General features: G+C 52.1%; 1 protein-coding gene across 4 annotated transcripts in view; it reads right to left on the reverse strand.

Moving 5' to 3' along the window:
* The window catches only part of LOC100469362 (adenylate kinase 8), a 110,963-nt gene that overhangs the window by 55,676 nt on the left and 33,897 nt on the right, over positions 1–21,390 (reverse strand). For 2 of the 4 annotated variants that reach the window (XM_034664742.1, XM_034664743.1), the window contains 6 exons: positions 20,473–20,554; positions 20,136–20,211; positions 19,841–20,022; positions 18,737–18,937; positions 15,781–15,912; positions 8,812–8,901 (listed from right to left, as the gene is read on the reverse strand). In XM_034664742.1, the coding sequence (XP_034520633.1) occupies positions 8,812–8,901; positions 15,781–15,912; positions 18,737–18,937; positions 19,841–20,022; positions 20,136–20,211; positions 20,473–20,554 (763 nt within the window). The remainder of the gene's footprint in view (positions 1–8,811; positions 8,902–15,780; positions 15,913–18,736; positions 18,938–19,840; positions 20,023–20,135; positions 20,212–20,472; positions 20,555–21,390) is intronic. The other 2 variants (XM_034664744.1, XM_034664745.1) reach the window with 1 other exon arrangement.

Below are 21,390 nucleotides of genomic sequence, written 5' to 3' on the forward strand. Positions count from 1 at the left end.
CCAGCCATTCAGGCCACGCCAACTGAAGTCCAAGTCAGCACCGAGTGCAGTCATGCCCTCCCTGAAACCCTCATCCACGAAATCAGAAGCACAATAAAGTAGTCATCATGTTATGCCATTAAGTTGTCGGGCAGCTGGCAATAGATACCTGGAACACCAGGGGTAGGGTGAGCTGGGCCTCCGCCGGTTCCTGGTTACTGCAGGGGCCAGCCCCTGAAGCTGGCAGCAGTCACGGGAAAAGAATATCCAAAATCCACCTACAAAACAGACGTGTGTAGCCCACGGATCTTGCTCCTACTACCATTGCTTCCAGTACAGGGGCGATGGCAACTGCTATCGCTATTGATACCAATATTAATTAACTATTATTACTAATAGTAAGTATCCAGCACGGACACAAGTCCATTTTATATAGCCAGCAAACCCACGGCTTTGATTCTGTGGAAAGCTGAACCTACAGATGAGGGCACCGTGGCTCTGAGTGACTTGCCCAAGGTCACGCAGCAGGGAAGGGGCAGAGTCTGAACTGGAGTCCGGTGGTGTGAGTCCCAAGCCTGCACCCATGGCGGCTCCTCTGAACCGTCTAGGAGTGACCGTGGCTGAGCACCTCTCTGGAAGCCGGTCAGGCTGCCTGCTGCCTTCTGCCACCTGCTCTCCCCTTTGTTCCTCCAGACAAATGGGGTCTCACCTAAATGGAAATGCAGGCAGAGAAGCTTCTGGGCCCCATGCCGTCCAGGGTCAATTGCTGTGTGCTCATTCATTTACTCATAAACGTCAGCTGAACTCCTACTATAGAAGCCATGCCAGCGCTGGGGACTGCGGAGCAGACCACTGGCCAGGCAGTGAGAGCTACTGGGAGGACAGACACTGGGGTAGGGAGAGGTCCCAGACGGGCCTCTTACCTCCCCATCCTTCAGCCATGACCAGAAGGCAGGGGTGTGAGACCACAGTTCTGGCAGCCAAGATCACAGGGGCAAAATCAGATGTGTGCACTCAAGGTCTGAGGTGGGAGGTGAGAAGGAGAAAGGCGTCTCTTCCCTCCCTTGCCACTTCCCCTGGACCCCCTAGGACAGTGGGTGGGGACGGAATAGGTGGCCATGGGCACTTTCCTTTATACTCTGTACTCTTCCGTCACCGCTCACCTCCCACCTCTCTGCCCCCGCCCCACCAATCCCTTCTGTACCCCCCACCCTTCCGCCCCCTTCTCAGCAGCGCAGGTCGACAGGTGCAGTCCCTCATCTATCACGGCAGTGCCAAGCTCCCTGTGGGGACACCTCAGCGTGCCTTCTGGCTGACAAACCCCAGCAAGTCTCATGTCCCCGATCCGTTTCAGGGATGTGGTGACTGTCCAAAGTGTAGGACCCACAGAAGGTCACTGGGGCAGCCTCCCCCTGGATGCCTCAGGTCCCACTCAGCCCAAGGAGAAAGAAGCCAGTGTCAGCTCCCCATCGAGCACATTCTGAGAGGGAAAGGGGCTTCTAGCTGCACCTGCCTCGGGGGTGTGAGTGGCCGCCCAGACGGCTGCACCGGGAGACCTCCTGGCTGGAGAAGGCTGGGGCCTCCGGGTGTGGCCTGTCGCAGACGATTTCACAGCTGAGTGGGTTGGAAGCCACCGGGGCTGCCCGTGGAGGGGAAATGCTTCCAGCAGCTCTAGTCAGAATGCGAAGGACAGCATGCACCTCTGGGCTCACTTCAGACTTCGCAGACATGTCTGGGTTTTGCTTCACTGCATTCTGTAATCTGGACGCCCAGCACATCGCAAGTGCTGGATGAACTCTGGCAGCGAAAACATCTGTGGCTGTCCCTCTTCGGCGACACAGCTAGGTGGTAAGAACGGCGCTGGACAAGCCCTACCCCTCGTGGGGAGAGGTTTTGTTGAAAGGATGCATGAAAGGGAAGAGCCCCTCGCTGCCTCAGTTTCCCCACTGGACCAGCCACTGAACAAAAAGCTTTTTGACCTTTTGGTGACAAACCTTTTGATGACGCCCTGGCTAAGCTTCGTTTTCATAACGTGGAGAGCCAAAGCACCCTTCTGCGACGAAAATCTAGTTTGAAAAAACAAGGAGCCGGACCCTCTGGGGGCACGATCCTGTTGATAAATGGGAGCGCCAACCCCCTTTCTGGCACCGTCCTCACCAGCGGGCCCTCTGGCCTCTGAATGCAACCACACTTTGAGACCTGCTGCTCTGTTGGGCTGCCTCAGCCATGGCTTCCTCTCAGGCTGAAAAGGCTCCTACCTAGTTTCCATAAGGAAATCTTTGTAGCGGTCCCAGCGGAAAAGTCAAAAGTTTGACTTGAAAAAAGGAGCTACTTCAAAAGCATTGTCAGACCGACGTGAGGGTTCCTTTAAAATGCATAAATTACAGGGGGTGTCCATTAATCAACCTATAGGCAGCCCCCAGCGAGAGAGCTCTGGGTGGGGGTGCCGCAGGGACGCAAGGGGACACATCCGGGGGAGGCGAAGTGAATAAAATACACGCTGAATAAAAGAGCAAATTAATGTGTTTATTACTTCCTGCCTGGACTGCGTGCATGCGTGTGTGTGTGTAGAAAAATGAAAGAAAAATGTAGAGTTTTTTTTTTTCAATAATAAAAAGGGAGTTGCACCGCGGGGCCCCTAAAGCTTGTGAAAAATTAAACTCGACGGATTCAAACTGTCCTATTTCCACTTCAAAAGAGATGAGGCACTGAGCTCTTCCCAACTTGTCTTCAAACGCCCAGCACCCTAGAAAGTTTCTTTAAAAAAATAAAGGCTCCTGCTCCCCCAAGCACTGTACCGGTTACTGTACCCACCGTCTCTTCCTCTTCTAATTATACCCCTGTGAGTCTATTAATCAACTGGTAAATTATTTAGAGAGCCGCGTGCTGTCTTGAGCTGGTACAAACACGCCGCATGCACAGCCCTGCTGCATCGGGCAGAGGTCCCTGGGGTCCCGCCTCCGCCCACCGCAAGGCTGCGCGCAGCTCGCCCAGGCTGCACCGAGCAAAACAAGCAATCCCGTTCCGCTTACCTCCTCAGACGGGAAGATTTACTTTGTCTTTCAACTCAGCAACTCCTTGCAAGTTTGTAACAAAAGAGAAAAGCTGGTCTATTGTCGAATCTTTAGTGTGCATTTAGTGCTGAGAATATTAATTCCCCCTAAAAAGGGCGGCAGTGCAGCGGAGCTCTGATCCCGCGGCCCCTGGGAGGCGGATGCATGGAAGGCTCCAGAAACACTCGTGATCATGCCGATTTGGGGCCAGTTTGGCTTGTGTGTGTTACAAAGGCTGCGTTTGCTGTGGTGAGGGCTCATCACCAGTAAGGGTGCAAATGAGCCTTGAATTGCCCCCAAATCTCCCGCCTCCGCTCGGTTCACTCAGGCCAGGAGGGACCTCGTCCAGACAGCAGTGTTCAGGAAAGAGGAGGGCGTGCGGGAAGGCGCACAGGGAACACTCGCTAATGATCTGTCTCCCACGTTACTCTCCCCACCCCCGCATCAGGACTGGCACTCTTAGGGGAAAGTTATTATACCAATTAAACAGCTGTTTCCTCACCTGGAAGTCAGCGTACGCCTGGCATGTGCACCAGGGAATTTGGGCCTTCAGGTAATTGAACTGCTTTAGCTGTTGGGGGTGCTGGTGGAGTGGGTTGGTGACAGAGGTAGGACTTAGGATCCCACTGTAATCTGACCCACAGGCCGGCGGGCAGATGTCGGAAGGCACGGTTCTCTGTGCCTCTCCCGGAGAGCCTCCTAGAGGCTGCCTCAAATGCCACCGCTGGGGACACACTCGCGCTGGCAGTCCCCTGACCTGACAATCCCAACACGTTCTGAGGGCAATGCGGTCAGGTCAAGGCGAACATCTCACACGCTTAGGGCAAAGACTGAAGACTACAAGGACAAGATATGCCTTTGGCTGTTTCTACGCTCTTCCCTGGGTAGCTGTTCTCTAGAGAAAGCCCCAGCAACATTGGAGAAAGGAAACAATGATCAGAGCCAGGCGTAGAAGGCAGCCCTTCTGAACCAAAGAGTCGGTCGTGTACCACTAATTAGACCCAGCAATCTGGAAGGAGGTCGTATCTCCCGCCCCCCGCCCCCAGCCTCTGGACCATGAATTCTGGCTGAAATACTCAAGGAAAGGGGTAACAATAAAGCAGTGCAGGCTTCTTGCTGATGCCTGTTGAGGCCGGTGAGGAAGGCTGGTTTCCCCGTGAAGTGAAAACTGGAGAACGGACCTTCCAATGGGCAAAGACGGAAGAGATGCCTTCCTTGGGACACTCAAGGCGTCCAGAATGAAGAAATCCCACCCTCCACAAGACCCTTTGGTAGGAAGGAAACCCCAGGGAAGGAGCTGAGCACCTCATTTGGAGATGGTGACCACTGTCAGTCACCACCGATTTAGACAGGGTTGAGATCTCAGGGCTCCTTCTCCTGATTCGGGGAGAAAAAGACCATCGGCACGCATCAGCACCGTACACACTGGCTATGGGATTCATCAGCAGCAACCATCTAATTTTAAATGGTATATAAACAGCTGAGAACTGATTTTTTTCCAAAACCCCAGAATAGTTTTTCCTTGTTTCGTACCCATGTGAAAGTGACAGGAGCTTCCCGGCAGCTAAGTCTGCATGATTTAAGGCCCGGCCCCGCGTGTCGTGCGCAGCCCAAATTCCCGCCGCCCGTAATGGAGGTTGCCTGCATAAAGAACGCGGCGTGCAGAACCCTGGGGAATAAATTTGTTCTGTTCGCTGCAGCTAGAGTCGGGATGAGTTTAGGAGGTCAGACCTATATATTTCGAAGTCCGAGACACAGAGGAAGCATCTCCCCAACTCTCTGTCCATGGTGCGGTCGCCAAAAGCCTAGGATCAAGAGATTTAGGACGGGCTATGATGGGCCCTGGAGCCCTCTGCCCAGTAAATGTGGAAAGACGGGAAAACAACAGTTATTAATTCTGCTGCTGATTCCAAAGAAGGAGGTGTTGGCAGCACCTGTGAGGACAGAAGAGAACATAACTAATCTGCAGAGGTCACGACTGGGACATAACATCACGAGGCCCCACGGGGGGGACTAAGAGGAAGTGGCTCCGTGGGGGGAAAGATGACATATCTGGATCTACTCTGCTGTGCTGGTGATGGTGGTGACGGTGACCGTGAGCGTGGCCGAGATGCACCACCACCGCAAAGCTGCCCGTCTCTGGGGGATGTAAGCTCCAAGGTGAGCAGAGAGAGAGGGCAAGAGCCTGTGACGGCAGGGGTGCCAGCGAGAGCCGGACAGGAGGGCTGGCAAGCAGGCCAGCAGCCAGGAGCACAGGGCAGAGTCCCCAGTGCGGGCGGTCTAGTACCCAGAAGGGTACTGCCCGGCATGCGGGGGCGGTGACATCTGCCAGCCCTGACCCAGGGTGATGGGGCCTCTGAGCCCTTACAAGAATCTCCGCCCCTTCAGCCGAGCTCCCTGAATCTTCTGGATTTCGCACGTGAAAACACATGCAGCACAGTGGCCAGGCACTCTCTCTGTTCCCAGGGATGCTGCTGACACCCAGGGCAGAGATATCTGAAACACATCTAGGCTTGTGAAGACAGACGTCCAACAGGCCTCAACAGGCCCCCAAGAACAATGGAGGACCATCACTACCTTGCTCTGCTGGAATTCTGCCAAAGAGCTGCAAGTGCTGGTGGGGGGGGGCTTGTTGCTCTCAGTATGGAGGGGACACCTTCTGAGCCCAGGGCAGCATGCTGGCTCCCCTGCCCTTTGCCTCACTCTTCCCCAGAGAGGAGAGTCATTGGCTGCACTGGCCCCATCCCTCCAGCTCCCATCCTCCAGCTGGCTGGCCCTCCCCCCCAGCAGGGTAGCTGCCCTCCCCACGCCAGCTTCCACTCAGTCAGGGTTCTTCTGGGGAAGGTCTGAGGCCAGTCTCCCTGTCCCCACCGTTAGGGAGTGGCCATTTACCAGGAGGAGATGTCTCCACTAGCTTGTCCCCAGGCCTAGACTGGGAAGCCACGCCAGGAAGGCCAAGTGTGCCCTCACAGCCCTGCCGCACTTCCACCCAATGCCCCCAGAGAACGCTAGGCCCGCCTCCCACTGGGCTCAGAACTCGGGGTGCAGGGAGGTGACCTGCACCCGGGGCCCGGATGGGTGATGCTGGACTCGGCCTCAGGGGGCCTCGGCGGGGCTGCCAACTGCAGTGACTCACAGATAAGCAAGGCTGTGGCGGGCTAAGCAGAGCCTCTGTGTTCAGTCTGACCTTCACTTCAAAACCGAGTCCAGTCAAAATCATTTACATTTTCTTCCTGTTTCGGCTGCTGGCAAAGAGGCCCCCGCCAGACCTGGGTGGCTTGGGCACGCCTCCTGCGCGAGCCCCTCGCCGTGGCTGTCTCAGCAGCTTCTGCACGGCCCATAATGAGACCCCGTTAGTGGCTATGAATGTAAATGCACTCTCTGTCATCCCTGTGAGATCGGAGATCAGGTTAGTGAAACGACAGAATTTATTGTTTCTGTTAGGAAGACACGGTAGTGGTTGCCGTTGTGTCTTTCATTTTGGGGAAAGTGCAGAAGCACAGAGCGGCACGGCCCAGTAAGCAGCAGGGCGCAGAGGAGACAATGGGGAGCAGAGCCCAGCTTTACGGGACCGGTGCCCCAGTCTCCTTTGTAGTCACCAAAGAACCCAAAGCAGAAACCAGTTGTGCCTCTTGCCCACCACTGGAAAGACCCTGGGGTTGATTTTCAGTGGTCGGGGAGCCAGGGATCTGAAGGTGCTCCAGTGCTGGCTGTGGAGACGGAGGAAGGGCCTCTGGGAGCTGGAGGGGGTGACGAAGCAGCCGCTCCCAAGAGCCTCCAGGGGGCACACAGCCACAGCTGGAACCCACACCCGGGGGCCAGGACTTCCGACCTCCAGAACTGTCAGGTAACAAACGGCGGCTGTTTTCAACCACTGAGCTTGTTGGGCAGCGACAGAAAACGAGAGATGGCAGGGACACGGAGGACAGTATCCAGCACACCATGCAGGGCCAGCTCTCCCCGACCTGCGCTCCACCAACCCGACCTACCGCGGCAGGGGTGTTCTCCAGCCGGTGCAGGTACGAGGGGACTCATTACGGTGTTTCTGAGGTACTGCAAATTTGGAAACACCTAAATGCTTACTTTTGGTTACTCTTCATTTTGAAAAAAAAGTCAAAAGGACAGAAAAGCTGCAAGAAGTGTCAGAGCTCCTGCATGCCCTTGCCCAAGATCCGCCAGCCGTGAACGTGGCCTCCTCGGTCCGGTCACGGTCTTTCTCTCCGAACCACTACGTGCTTGCTAGTGGGGAGATAAATTGTCCTCCAGTCTGTGCAGGGGACTATTTTGCAGCAAAATTTAAAATGATATAAATCTGTGAACTTATTACATTCACCCACTCATTCAACAAACGTTTGTTAGAGTGCCAAGAACCAGTGGCACCCACACCCGTGAGTGGGGGGAGTGGCATCGAGGGAGGGAGACCGCTCGGGCGCGCTCGGGCACCAGGACTCTCTGACAGCACACCTGCTGGTCCCCAGGTACACACACCACGTCCCGCCCCGTGGGAACCCTGTGACCTAGGGTCTCCTATCCCATCTCACCGCGAGAGGCCTCAGGCTCTGACAGGGGCTGCACGGCTCACGGGGCGGGGTGGGGGGCCAGCTCCAGGATCTGAACCAGACAGGGCAGCACCGAAGCGTGCACTGGCTTTCAGTCCTGCCTGGAGCTTCCAGCTTCCGCCGCCTTCTAGTTACACCACCATGATGAAGGGATGAACAGACTCGCTCGTCCACCTGCCTCTATGCAGATCACTGTGTCCAAAGGAGCTGACCACGCCTCACCTGAACGTCATGCTGGGGGAATGTAGCATCTTACAGGGGGCTTGGGAGAGCCAAGCCGGGACATGGTCCCAGGGGGCCATCAAGCTATTGGGTTCGGACAAGCTGGCTGTTCTTGGGTGCACCCCCCAAACTGCTCTACCCAGAAGATGGTAGGAGAAGACAACCAACAAGGCCTCTGCTGGGGGGTGTCCTCATCAAGGCACGCATCCTCTCCACGGGGGCAGCTTTCATTTGGGGTTTTCTCCACAAGGACGTGTTCACATCAGACTTGGTGACTGCACAGAGGAACGACAGCACTTTAGACAGGAGAGGAAGATGTGGGTGTGTGCAGTGCACTGCCCAGGGAGGGAACGCCGGGTCCAGAGGGGCTCAGATGTGAACCAGCCGTACGGCCTCAGCAGCCCGGCCCCTTCTCCGTGACTCATTTGTGGCCTCAGGAAATTGAACTAGAATGACCTCAAAGGCGCCCTTCCTGGGGGTTGACAGAGAACGCTTTCAGACGGTAGATCACAGAGGGGCCTGGAAGGAGGATGTGGCCCAGCCTCCCTCCTCCAAGTCCACTCAACCAGCAGCCACTCAACCCTGGTATCTGCAAAGCTGTCTGAACCTTCTGGCTCTTGACTTCTGATTAAATCAGAGTATTTGCCCACAGTACTTTTCTATGCCCAATAATCAAGGATGTGGGCAGCTGTGTGGCCTTGTGGCTCTCAATTTTAAGTGTTCTCAGTTACGAAAAGCATACATTCTTGAGAAACAGAAATATCCCAGCCTCCAGGAATAACACAGCATGTCTGCATCTCCCCGGCTCGGGACGGGGCTGGAAGCCAAGGGGCCCTGCCAGGGAACAAACGCAGAGCCTCTGCTACCGGGAAAGCCCAGTCTCCATTTCCCAGCTACCGTCCCCGGGCCGAGCCCCCCAGTGCCCGGCGAGCCTTACACAGAGCGATCCGCCCCCCAGAGCCCATACGGCCATGGCTGCTGAGCAATGTGTGGCCTACCTGCCATCTCCTTCTGAAAATAGGGCTGGATGAGCTCGCTGAATTTTGACTCGACTGCTACGGCCTCTTTCAACAGTTGCCCACAGTGGACTGGGGGAGAGAGAAACAGAAAGACACCCATTAAATTTTAAACAGAAGGAAGAACAAGAAAAAAGAAGCCCTAGTGCTGCCTGCTGGGGGAAGAAAAGGTCACTGAAAAAAATATAAAAGGGTTTTTCTGAGTGTGGGTGTGTGTCCAAGTAAAAGCAAATATCAAAAAGGACCTGGGGAATAAAGGAGCAGCTGAGGGGGAAGGTGCAGAATGAAAAGGAATGCATTTGGCAAGGAACGGATTAAAAATGGACGGTGCAGGGAGGACACCGACGCGACGCGCCCGCAGAAGAGCTCCCGCGGGGCCTCGCTCAGCCCGGAATCCCAATCGCATCTCTGGGGCTGAGGAGTGACGCTGGCGGGGAGAGCCGCCTGTGTACTCGTGTCTACGCCATTGTTGCGCCGGGAAGACCGGGGGAGTTTGCTGTCCCCACAGCCCTTCCTGCAGGCCAGGCGTTTCCATGGAATGCTGGCTATGTTACAGGAGAGATGGACACACTCATAACTAAGGCAGCTCACAGGAGCTGCCCGGCCAGTAGCCACTCACCCTCTTCGGGTGTATGGCCTGTGCAGATAGAAGTCTTTCTATCGTGAGCCCCATGGCATCTCCAGACGCCAGCCGTGGCCACCACACAGGCAGCGGGAGCCAGCGCGGCTGAACAAACCCAGCCTACACTGCGGGTCCTTGGCGATGAGCCGCTAAGAGCCCAGGCTGGAAGGTTTGGCTACATATCCATGAGGGACTGACTGCCCAGTCTTGCTCTTCTTAACTTTAAGACCAAGGGGTTTTCTTCATATATTAAAGAAACCAAACACCACTCCTAAAAATAAGTGAAAACGGTGAGTGTTTAAGACAATGACCATCACCAAAGACCTACCCCTCTGGGACGATGTGCTTCACTCACTGTGTGAAGGGCAGCAGTGATCATATCGAAAGCGGCCGGCAGCGTCACTCACTAGGGGAACGTGGGGGATGATGAAGGCCGATGGTGACTGAGACCTTTCCACATGCCAAGCGCTGTGCTCAGTATGCAAAGAGCTAGAGCAACCTGTCCCAGGTCACGGAACCACTGGGTGGCCAACCCACGTCTGTGTGACATCAAACCCACACTTAGCTTCCAGGTCTCACCAGATGTCATATGTAACTTCTGTCATAAAAAGCTACAAAAATGACCAAAATATGTGAAACAACTCTTTTCAGGCCTCGGACTGCCAACAGCATGGGGCCGTGACCTTGAGAGAAGGGAGACACCTAAAGAGAAGAGTCCCACCTTCCCCCCTGGATTTCTACCTACAAGCACTTTTCAAACCACAGCACAGCACAGGACAAGGGGAGTCAAACTCAGTGCAGCGGGAAGCAAAGACTGGATTGAGAGCTGGGATTCGGGGAACAGGGTGATGGAGAGAAGGGAGCTGTGCAGGGAAGTGGCTTTGGAAATCCTCACGGGGACTCACTGGGGTCTTCGGTCAATGCAAAGCTGCACACGTGGCAGGTGAGACCGCCCCCCGGCCGAGGAAAGCTCCTGGGAGGCTGTGAGCTGAGGGGGAGGCACAGAGTGCAGGGAGATGTTGGCGCTCAGAGAGCCAGAGCGAGAGGTCGTGGCGGGTGGCCCATCAGCTGAGACTCTGGGTGTGGGGCACACGAGCCCGAGAAGATGCACGCTGTGGACTCACCCGAACAAACACTAGAAATCAGCCTCCACGGGATCAAGCTGATCTTACAGCAAATTAACCACCTGTTAGAACTCAACTCTTACCACAATATTCTTTAAGCAGAGCCACACAATCCAGGCTCCCAGCAATGTGAGAACCACAATGTCTAGTGTATCCTACACAACTACTCGAGATGCAAAAATCAATCCATCAGTCAGGAAAGTGTGACCCCTCCCTACAAAGAGAGAAAACAGGCTACAGAATCAGACCAAGAGATGACATGGATGTCAGAACAAGCACACGAGAACCAGGCAGCAGCTGTTCTAAATGTGTTTAAAACTGTAAAGGAAAAGATCGTTAAAATGAGTAAACAGCTGGGGAATCCCAGCAGAGAAATGGAAACTATATGAAAGAACCAGATGCAAATTCTAGAACTGGAAAATATAATATTTTAAATGGAAAACATCCTTGGATAGGCTGCAATCTGTGAATCTGAAGACGGGAAAACAGGCCATAGAAAGTATCCAAACTGAAGCAAAGAGAAGGAAAAGGGAGGCCTAGAAAGAAAGAATAGGCCCTTAGGGACCTGGTGGACAGTATCAGTCAGCCTCACATACGTGTAATCGGAGTTCCAGAAAGGAGAGGGAGAGGGAGGAAAGGAGAGAGGGAGAGAGAGGGAGGGAGAGAAGGAAAGAGGGAAGTGGGGGAATGAGGGAGAAAGGAGGGAGGGAGTGAGGGAAAGGGAGAGAGACGGAGGGGGGACAGAGAGAAAAAATATTTGAGTAAATAATGGCAAGAGAATTTCAAAAATGGAAGAAAACTATTTCAAAATGTGATGAAAAATATCAATCCACAGATCCGATAATCTCTGAGACCCAAGCAGAATAAACACAAAGTAAAACCCACCTTGATACTTCATAGTTAAATTTCTGAAAACTAAAGAAAAAGAGAAAATACTGAACACAGCTGGGTGGGGGAGATGCTTTGTATGTAGGGGAACAAGGATAAAAATAATCCCCGAGTTCTCATCAGAAGCAATGCAAGCCGTAAGACAATGGGATGACACGTTTAAAGTGCTAAGAGGAAAACACCTGTCAACATAGATCTCTATGTGCAGCAGAAGCGTCCTTCGAGAATGAAGGCAGAATAAAGACGTTTTCGGCAGATGAAAGCCGAATTTGTCGCCAGCAGACCTGCACTACAAGAAATGTTAAAGGAAGTTCTTAGGCAGAAAGAGAACGATAGCGGATGGAAATGTAGATGTAAACAAGCAAGGGTGGATATGTGCGGCACCCAACAGAGCCCCCCTTCATTTCCTCCCTTAAAAACCAAATGACCAAAGCAAAAATAATTGCGATATATTGTAGAGTTTATAACATGATAGAAATAAAATGTATGACCAAAAATAGCACACGGGAGAGGAGCAAGGTAAATGGAAAGACATCCACTGTGGGTTCTCCTGTTACTGTATTAACTCGAGGCACACCAAGAGAAATAAATGATGCTATGTGACCCCTAGAGCAACCACTTACAAAAGAAGGCAGAGAGATACAGCTGCAAAGGCAACGGAGGAGATAAATTGCATTACTGAACAACATCTGGTTACTCCAACAGTTGGCAGGAAAGGAGGAACAGAGAAGAGGAAACAGAAGGCAAAAAACCAGGATGGTAGGCTTGAAACCATACTAAAAACTACTTAAAATGGAGACGTACTGAACACTTCAATTAAAAGGCAGAAAGTGTCAGACTGGATTTTTAAGAAAGCAAGACCCAATTATAGGTTGTATACAAGACACATATTTAGAATATAAGACACAGATGATTTAAAAGAAAAAGGGCAGAATATATACCATCCAGACACTAATCCTAAGGGAGCCGGAGGGGCTCTGTGACTATCAGAGTACCCTTCAAGAAAGAGTGTTACTGGAGAGACAGAGGAGCATTTCCTAAGGAGAAAGGGTCATTTCATCAAGAAGACACAGCAGTCCTCAGTGTACATGCTCCCAGGAACATGGCTTCAAATGACATGAGGCAGAGACCGGCAGAGCGGCAGACTCGCCACTATCAGAGCTGGTAACTGAAATAATAGCAGTGAGAAATCATAAAGGACAGGGAAAAGCTGAACACACCATCAAACATCACACCCTGACACTGCTGGAGCCCTATATCCACCAAGGCCAGAGTACGTATTCTTTTCAAGTGCGCATGGAATCCGCCGATAGAGACCACATGCTGAGCCATAGAAAAGTGTCAATAAATTTCAAAGGACTGGAATCATATAAGGTATGTTCTCTAAGCACAATAGAATTAGAAATCAATACTCTGCCCCCAAATCTGGAAGATTCCCAAATATTTGGAAATTAAGCAATACACTTGTACATAATACGTTAAGTCAAAAAAGAAGCCACGATTAGCGTCTGACTCTTGGTTTCAGCTCAGGTCGTGATGTCAGTGTCACGGGATCGAGCCCCACGTCGGGCTCTGTGCTCAGCGTGGAGTCTGCTTGAGAGTCTCTTTCCCTCTGCCCCTCCCTCTCATGTTCTCTCTCTCACAAATGAATAAATAAATGTAAGAAGAAGAAACCACGAGGCAGATAAGAAAATATTTTGAACGGAATGATAAAAGACAACAGATTAAAATTTTGTGAGATGCAGCTAAAGAAGTGTTTCAAAGAAAATACGGAGTGTTCAGGGCCTATATTAGGAAAGAATGGTTTAAAACTCCTGCCTACAACCACCTTGGTCCACAATGTCCTATGAAGAAAACACTATAACAGTCTCCTCTCTAACGCTTCCCTGCACCAAGGCTCCGGACGCAGTCAGACCTGGAACTACACTGGGATAATCTCATCTCATCTTGTTCACTTACCGCCCCCCCACCCCCGAGCCTGGCTGTGCACCTGGATCTTACATTCCTCTGGTTCTTTCTACACCTTCCCTGCACAGCATAGAGCAGGCACTCAATGAGGACGATTATGATATATATACATATATGTTTAATTTTAATTTAAAAAATAGTTTTAAGTAACCTCTACACCCAACGTGGGGCTCAAACTCACAACTCCAAGATCAGAGTCACACGCTGTACTGACTGAGCCAGCCAGCTGCCCCTATGACTATGATATTTTAATAAAATTCTTCATGGTTGTCTCTGGTTAGAAAATTCATGCTCGTTGCAATAAAAAATCAGAGCTGTATAATATGCCCTGTACAGAGATAACCATGGTTTCTGAGCGTACACCAACACACTTTTTAAACAAAAATGAGATCATCCCCTGAACACTGTTGAATGACTGGCTCTCCACGGCCTCCCTCATTAAACAAAATCACATACATCGAGTCACTCTATAGATTTCTTTTTAATAGCTGCCTCGTTTTAATTAATAATGACATAATTAGTGCCCTAGTATATGGGTTTCCCACAGCTTCCTTAACTATCCCTCCTATTAACAGAGTTTGGGTAGCCCCGACTTTCGTGAGGCACCCTCGCATCTCTTGTTCAGGGTCCGAGTGTTTCGTAGAATCAAATCCACACAGCGAAGTCACTGGGCCCCAGGATTTGCGGGGTTCACACCAATGGTGACTCTGACTTTCAAAAAGTGCCTTTTTACATTCTCACCAATCGTAAACACAATTCTTCCCATCAACCTTGTTGGTGTGAACGTTGGGTTGCTTGCTTGTTCGGAGCTGTTTTCCTGTCACTGAAAGATCCATAAATGGGGAGATGGGAGCGGAGCCAGGGGGTGGCCACGGGGGAGAAGGCAGCTGCCCGAGCTCTGGGCGCACACAGGCCTCTGCAGAGAAACCTCCGTGGACAGCGCCTCTGCCAACCGGAGCTCCCTCAGGTGGGTTTACTGAATTCTCGCGATGTCTTGTACTTACCAAGAACACCTTCAAGAAATGTGAGAGCTTTCAGAGTTAGCTCAATTCCCACGGCCAGTCTCCTCGCCCTTGGGGCCACAGCCCCTTCCATAAACACGTGCAGCAGCAAGCAGATGGGTGCGCAGTCTTACCAAAGAAGCCACGACCATAGCTGCAAATTTGGCCTTATAATACTGAAGAGGTAAAACCCAAAGAAGGCGTTACCTGAATCATTCAGTTTACATTTAAAAAAAAAAATCCGTGCAGGCAAAAGCCTTTTTCACCCTGAGGTGTCCAGAGTGTTTTTCCATAGTAATCGAACCAGAGTACTACTATTTAGTATTTTTACTACTAATACTACTAACAGGACTATTAGTGTTTTTCATTACTGATCAGTTCCCTAGCTTCACGTTATGGGTACAATTTTTGTTACTGATTCCTGGCTGGCTAGTCTGTCCGTGGCTTCGGGATTTTATATTGGAGGAGACCCACTTAAAAAGTATCTTTTTTGAAAACTTGATCCCTCCGGGGCGGGACCTATATATATTCATGCGTGTTTGTATACACATGTATTTGTACGGCATATCTGCAGAATTTGCAGGCATATATATGCATATTTTTATAGTTGGGGCACAGGACTCCTTTTTCTCATAACTAGAGGTGACTTGGGCTTGCGGCGCATTTCCTGGCAGTGGTGTTGGTGGCCAGGGTGGCTCTGGTGCTCCCTGCAGCCGCCCGGCGTGTCTGCTCCTCTTCTTCCTGGGTTCCCCGCTCCTAGCCTCCGGAAGGCAGCCTGGCGTCCCCGCCTGCCTGGGACCACCTCGGGACAGGCCTGGAGAACTGATTTCAATATGTTCTCTCCTCCTGGTAAAATATTTATTGAAACTGTACAAACCAGGAGTCTTCCTCTGGTTCAGAAATTATTTGCCTGCAAGCACACTGACCTGGGCTGGGGGGAGCCAAATGGGACAGGAGAAAAGAAATCAACAGCAGCTCCAGGTTATACAAGAGCTGTGGCTTCCAGGAACGTGCACAGCACAGAGCAACAACTGGTGCCAAGGCTAGAACAACTGACGACTGGAAAATGCACTGGCTCTTTGTGCTGCAGACACACCTTTCGTGGTTCATGTTTTTATGTCCACGTTCTTTGTGAGGAACCAAGCTGACCCGTGCAAACATGGACTACCTGAACGTTGTCTGCCAGCAGAGAGCAAGAATGAGGAGCGAGACTGATCTCCTCGCCACCCCCATGAGGCGGGAATGCCTAGGAGGGCAGTCTCCTCGCCACCCCCATGAGGCGGGAATGCCTAGGAGGGCAGGGGGGCCGGGGAAAGCTCCGGAAACAGGGTGCGGCCGGGACACTCACCATTGACGAGGCCATATTTCTGGGCCAGGAGGGCCGCCTGCAGACTTTTCCCACTGCCCAGGGGCCCACAGAGCAGCACCCGCGGAGTGAACGGGGCATTAGATCGATGGTTGGTTTGGGCATAGGTCAGAGCTGGAAAGAGAAGATGTGAGGATAGTAAACTCAGGTCCTTAGGAAAGGGAAAGCAGCTTACAGCACCCATGCTCAGGCTCTTTCAATGGCACTGATTTCTCTTGCTCACAGCTGTGTGGAAACCCTCTGTGGGGCGGCTAGCGGCCACGGGCTGAGGCTGTGGGGAAGGGGAAGGATTTCCGCTTCAGGCCTGGGCATGAAGGCGAGGGAGCAGTGGACCCAGAGAAGCCACCCTCCGAGCCCTGTCCGCTCTGCACCTCCCTCCTGATTGAAGGGGGGCTGGGTACGCTGTCGGGGGGCTGCTTCCAGGATCCACACTCTTAGGTTGGGATGTTTCCAAACTAAATCCAGGCTGCACCTCTAGCCTGAAGCATGGGACCAGGCTGGTATACCAGGGTCAGATGCAGCTTTGATAAATGTATCAGGACTTGCGGGGGCCTTGCGCACAGGGACTTCGAAAGGACTTGAGAATTGGTAGAGAATAATTTCAGCTGCACTCCAGTGACACCAACTTTGTTGGGAGTCTCCAAAGAGACAGTGATCAAATAGGTCCCAGGAGTGCGCCGAGGCAGCTGCGTGCCCGGCCCGTGGTATGCCCCAGCATTTGAGGAACAAAGAAGGGGCACAGGGGCCAGAATCCCCAACACAGAGGTCGCTGCGCCATGGGGGGCACTGGATGTCAAAAGCTACGGAACATCCAACAGGTCACCCTCCCCTGAGCACGGAGGAGGGGCTGGGTGAGCAGCTGAGGAGGTCATTACGGGGCAGCTGCTTGCACCTGCTAAGGCCGAGGGCCGGTGCCAGCTTCCCAGCCACTCACATCAACCATCCTCGCCTCCTGCCAGGGACCCAGACCATCCTGCCCAAAGTCAGTCCTCTGATGGCTATGCTGTCCTCGGACGGGTTCCGCCCTGGCAAGAGGCTGAGCCACCAGGCCACCTTCAGGGACCTGGGCCCCCTGAAACAAGGGACAGGAACTGCAGGGTTTGCCAACCTCGCACCCGGGACATCTGGGGCACATCCACCAGGTGCCAGGAGCACGCTTCCGAGTTGTGACAACCACAAATGTCCCCAGGGTGGGAGAGTGGGGCAAACGAGAAGCCCTGGGATGGTCTCTGTCTGGATTTTGACCTCTCAAATCTTTGTAGGATTTTTAAATTGGGAGGATCATTATAGATAGCACAATTCCCCTCGTCTTCAGAACTCAAGGCACAGGTAAGTTAATCGACTATCTTATAGGTTGTGCTACTGACCGTCATCATCATAACGTCACACACACCAGCCTGTGTTACCTGCTCAGCTGAATACACTGTGGGCATTATCTCATTCCACTGGTGCAACATTCCCACGAGAGATGGACTCTTCTTGCCCCATTTTGCACAGAGCTGGCAGGGCTGGGGGACTCTCCCAAACCCGCTGCCTGGGTAACATTTTCTGCCCCTGAGAATAAGCTGGGGGAAGCCGTTCAAGCCCCTCCATCCTCAGAACTGCCATGATGCGGCACATCTGAAATGCACAAGCGCTACGGGCAAAGCAGCCTGCTTACAAATGATGCTTAATTTACAGTAAATAACTAAGTTAATTAGAAGTAATGATCCCCCAGACAGTCTCAACATCTAATTATTCTTTTTAAAAATATGTGGTTGCTGGATGCACTGCAGAGAGATTAAAAAAACAACACAGAGAGAATTTTGCATTCCAATTTTCAATTTATCTGTCTGCATTATTAATTAATAATAATTAATATGCAGACACTCACATTTTTATTTACAATTCCAGGCATGAATTCTTTATGAACGATCATATGAACTTTTAAATTTAATTAAGTAATTTGGAAGTAATTAATGTGTAAATTCAGAATCATGCCATAAGATAAATGTTGTGGTTGTTTATCTTCAGAGCCCAGCGTCTGCTACTAAAGACCCTTCCGAGATGCAAAACCACTGGAAAACGGTACGGCATCCACAGCCCGGCTTGTTTAAAGTAAAGATATTTCTAGACATCCCCCTGCAGGGTGACTGACCCCCTCGAGAAGTGAGGCTGGGCCATCCCTGGGCTCTTGGTAAGGGGAAGTCCACCAGCAGGTGGGGGCGGAGGGGATAGCCAGGCCAGGGAGCTCAGAAGCCCTTCCACCAAAACAAAACTTCTCCTAAAGTGATGTGAGAGAATATACCAAAAAGGGCCATTGTCAACTGTCCAGTGTCTTGGATATCCGCACCGGCATTTTTATTGTGTTATTTACCCGGCATTGCATAGAAGGGGATCACTGGCTGTGGAGGCAATTATAATTCAGCTGCTCTGGGATAGACTCACTCTCACTTTCCCTGGCCTTTTTGGACGGGACGTTGAGTCACAATAGCAATGATGTCTGACCTTACTGAGCTCTTCTCTGTACAGCTGCTGGGCTCACGGCAGTGGATACCTGATTTGCAGAATCCCATGTAATCCTCACCCAAGGCTATGAGGAAAACACGATTTTTGTTCCCATTTTAGGGATGACAAAACTGAGGCCAAGAGGGTAAGAGAGTTGCTGGAGACCACACAGCTGATGTGTGGTGGGATGAGATTTGAACACAGGGCCCCTGGCTCCAAAGTGTCAGGGCTCAACCTTTACCTACACACACACACACGTGCGCGCGCGCACACACATGCACAGGCACCTGCTCCAGCCACTTTCCAGAACCTTTGTTATTGCTCCAACAACAGTGCAGTGGCTGGAGTGGGGCTGCTCTAAATGGACTCAAGACCCTGAGATGTGCCACAGGTTGACACTGGGATGAGGAGGGTCGAGGTGCACGGGGAACCCCCTGCCGTTTGTGTTTACCCTGGTAGAAGACGTCCACACACGGCTGGTCAGCATTGATGACTTTCAGGATTTTGGGGTAGGCGGGGAGGATCCTGATGATGTTCCTGTGATACTCCAGCAGTTTCCGCGCCGTCTCCAGCTCCGAGATGCCCCCCGGCACTAGCAGGCGGTTCTGAACGTCAGATTCGGAGGGCCAGTCAAAGGTGGTGTGGTAAATCTCTGCAAGGGGGAGAGGCACGTGGTCAGTGAGCTGCCCAGGGGCCGCCAGGCCACCGCTGCATCTGGCCAGAGGCGTGCCGTCTGCGGGGCCGAAGCCTGTGCAAGTCGTAGGGGTCCTCACCCACCCTAAGCCGTGCCGGATGCGCTTTGGCTCTGGAGCTGCTCCTACGTCTCTATTAACAACAACAAAAGGATGAGGGGCCGCCCGCGTGACACTGTCGGCTGAGTGTCCGACGCTTGGCTTCGGCTAGGGTCGTGATCCCAGGGTCTGGGATTCTCTCTCCCTCTGCCCCTCCCGCTCGTGCTCTCTCTCTCTCTCTCCAAAATGAATAAATAAATCTTTTTAAAACAAAAGAACAAAAGGATGAGGATTCTCAGCACAACGGGAAGGACGGCTGTGGTTTTGAGGGCAATGGGCCATCCAGAACACACTTGTCTTCACAGCAATCAGACCACAAGGTACTTCTCACCCCAGGTACAGGTAAGGAAACCGAGTCTTGGAGATGTTGGGCACGTCTCCCACATCACACAGAGGGAAAGGGGCGGGGCTGGGGTCCATAAACCAGGGCTGTGGGCGGCCAAAGCCTAAGGCCAGAGGTCAAGGCCCCAGGCCCCTGCTGAACTACCTGGTCTTCGAGAGCTGAGACCCAGCTCAACATTGCCAGGGCTCCTCCTTCAGCCCCTGAGGCCCCCAACTCCTCCTCTGCTGGAGTTTATCATCTCCCAAGTGACTTCCCGCTCCAAGCCCAGCCTGCAGCCTCTGAGCCTGTGCTGGCCTCTGTGGCCCCACGGGGCCCTCTGTGCGGACCCCAAGTGCAGAAGGGTTCAGTAAATGGTGGGTGGGCATGTTACTCCAATGAGCTCTGAAACTCCATGGAGTGGGATGGGGGTGAAATGCCATACCTCCCGTTTGAGGGTCGATTCTCTTCCCCAAGTTTCTCTCAATCAGGACGGTGTCTGGAGCGCTCAGCACAACTGGACAGAGAAGGAAGACAGCACAACCAGGCACGTGGGGCAGCAGGTCCCAGACATCTGATCTTGTGGGCCAATCACTCGTCTCACGTCTCTCTTGCTGTGGAATGACACTAACACAACCACCATTTCCCACCCCTGAGAACCCCTTAGAGTGGTCTTCTCAGCACCAAACCACGAAGACACAGTGTCAGGACAGCGGGCAGCCCACACTTGAGCATCTCACCTAACAATTTTCACTGTAATAACACTCCGAGGAACGTCTTTGCGTGTCATGCTCTTGCCATATTTTGGACTATTTCCTAAAGAGAGTTTCTCAGATGTGGGATTCCTGGATCAAGGAACCACCAGGGTCAAAACAAAACCCCGTTTTTCTAAAAGCAATCTCCGAATGCCTTCAGCTTTATGAAAAATTCAACTATGTTGCCCTCCTCTTTCCTGCTGGGTCTGGGCTGGCACAGGGCTGAGGGTGGGTGCTGGAAGCTGGGGATACAGAGCAGGGTGCTCACTCGTGGGGTGTGGGGACTGCAGCCCGTCCGGAGGGCCCTTCACAGGCTACTCACTGACGTGTCTGGGGGTGATCCCGAGGGTCTGGATCATCAGGGCCTGCTCCCGAGTCTCAGGGATGCCATCCAGAATCCAGCCCTAGGCACAGAATTTGGAAAGGTGCTCATCTATCTTTACTTTTTAAAATTTTTTTGGAATTATAAAAGGAATAACATAGCTTTATAGAAAAACTAGAACTTTTGGGGCGCCTGGGTGGCTCAGTCATTAAGTGTCTGCCTTCGGCTCAGGGCGTGATCCCAGCGTTCTGGGATCGAGCCCCACGTCGGGCTCCTCTGCTGGGAGCCTGCTTCTTCCTCTCCCACTCCCCCTGCTTGTGTTCCCTCTCTCACTGGTTGTCTCTCTGTCTGTCAAATAAATAAATAAAATCTTAAAAAAAAAAAAAGAAAGAAAAACTAGAATTTTTAAAACAAAAGAAAGTAAATGTTTCTAACAGCCACATCACCCAGCTTAACTCTCCATTATTACATTCCCTTCTGAATCTTACATTTATGACTATAATCACAACATACATATTTGATGTCCTGATTTTTCCCATTACACATTAACGGCTACCAAAATTTTCTCATATCGTCACGCCTCTGCACTGCCACAAGTTTCAGCGTCTACATAACGTCCCACCCAGTGAGCCTGCCATGGTTGCTTAGCCACTCCCCATGATGGAACATTTCAACCGCTAATAATTCTCGTGATCGGAATAACGCTGTGATGAACAGCTTTGCGCATATGGCTCTTTCCATGTTGTGGAGTATTTCCTAAAGAGAGTTTCTTGGATAGGGGATCCTGGGAGGAGGAACCACTTGAGTCAACATGAAACCCCACTTTTCTTAAGAACAAACCTCAGGGCGCCTGGGTGGCTCAGTTGGTTGAGCGTCTGCCTTCGGCTCTGGTCATGATCCCAGGGTCCTGGGACGGAG

Source organism: Ailuropoda melanoleuca, chromosome 7 (assembly GCF_002007445.2).
Source record: "Ailuropoda melanoleuca isolate Jingjing chromosome 7, ASM200744v2, whole genome shotgun sequence".
In the NCBI taxonomy this organism is placed as follows: Eukaryota; Metazoa; Chordata; class Mammalia; order Carnivora; family Ursidae; genus Ailuropoda; species Ailuropoda melanoleuca.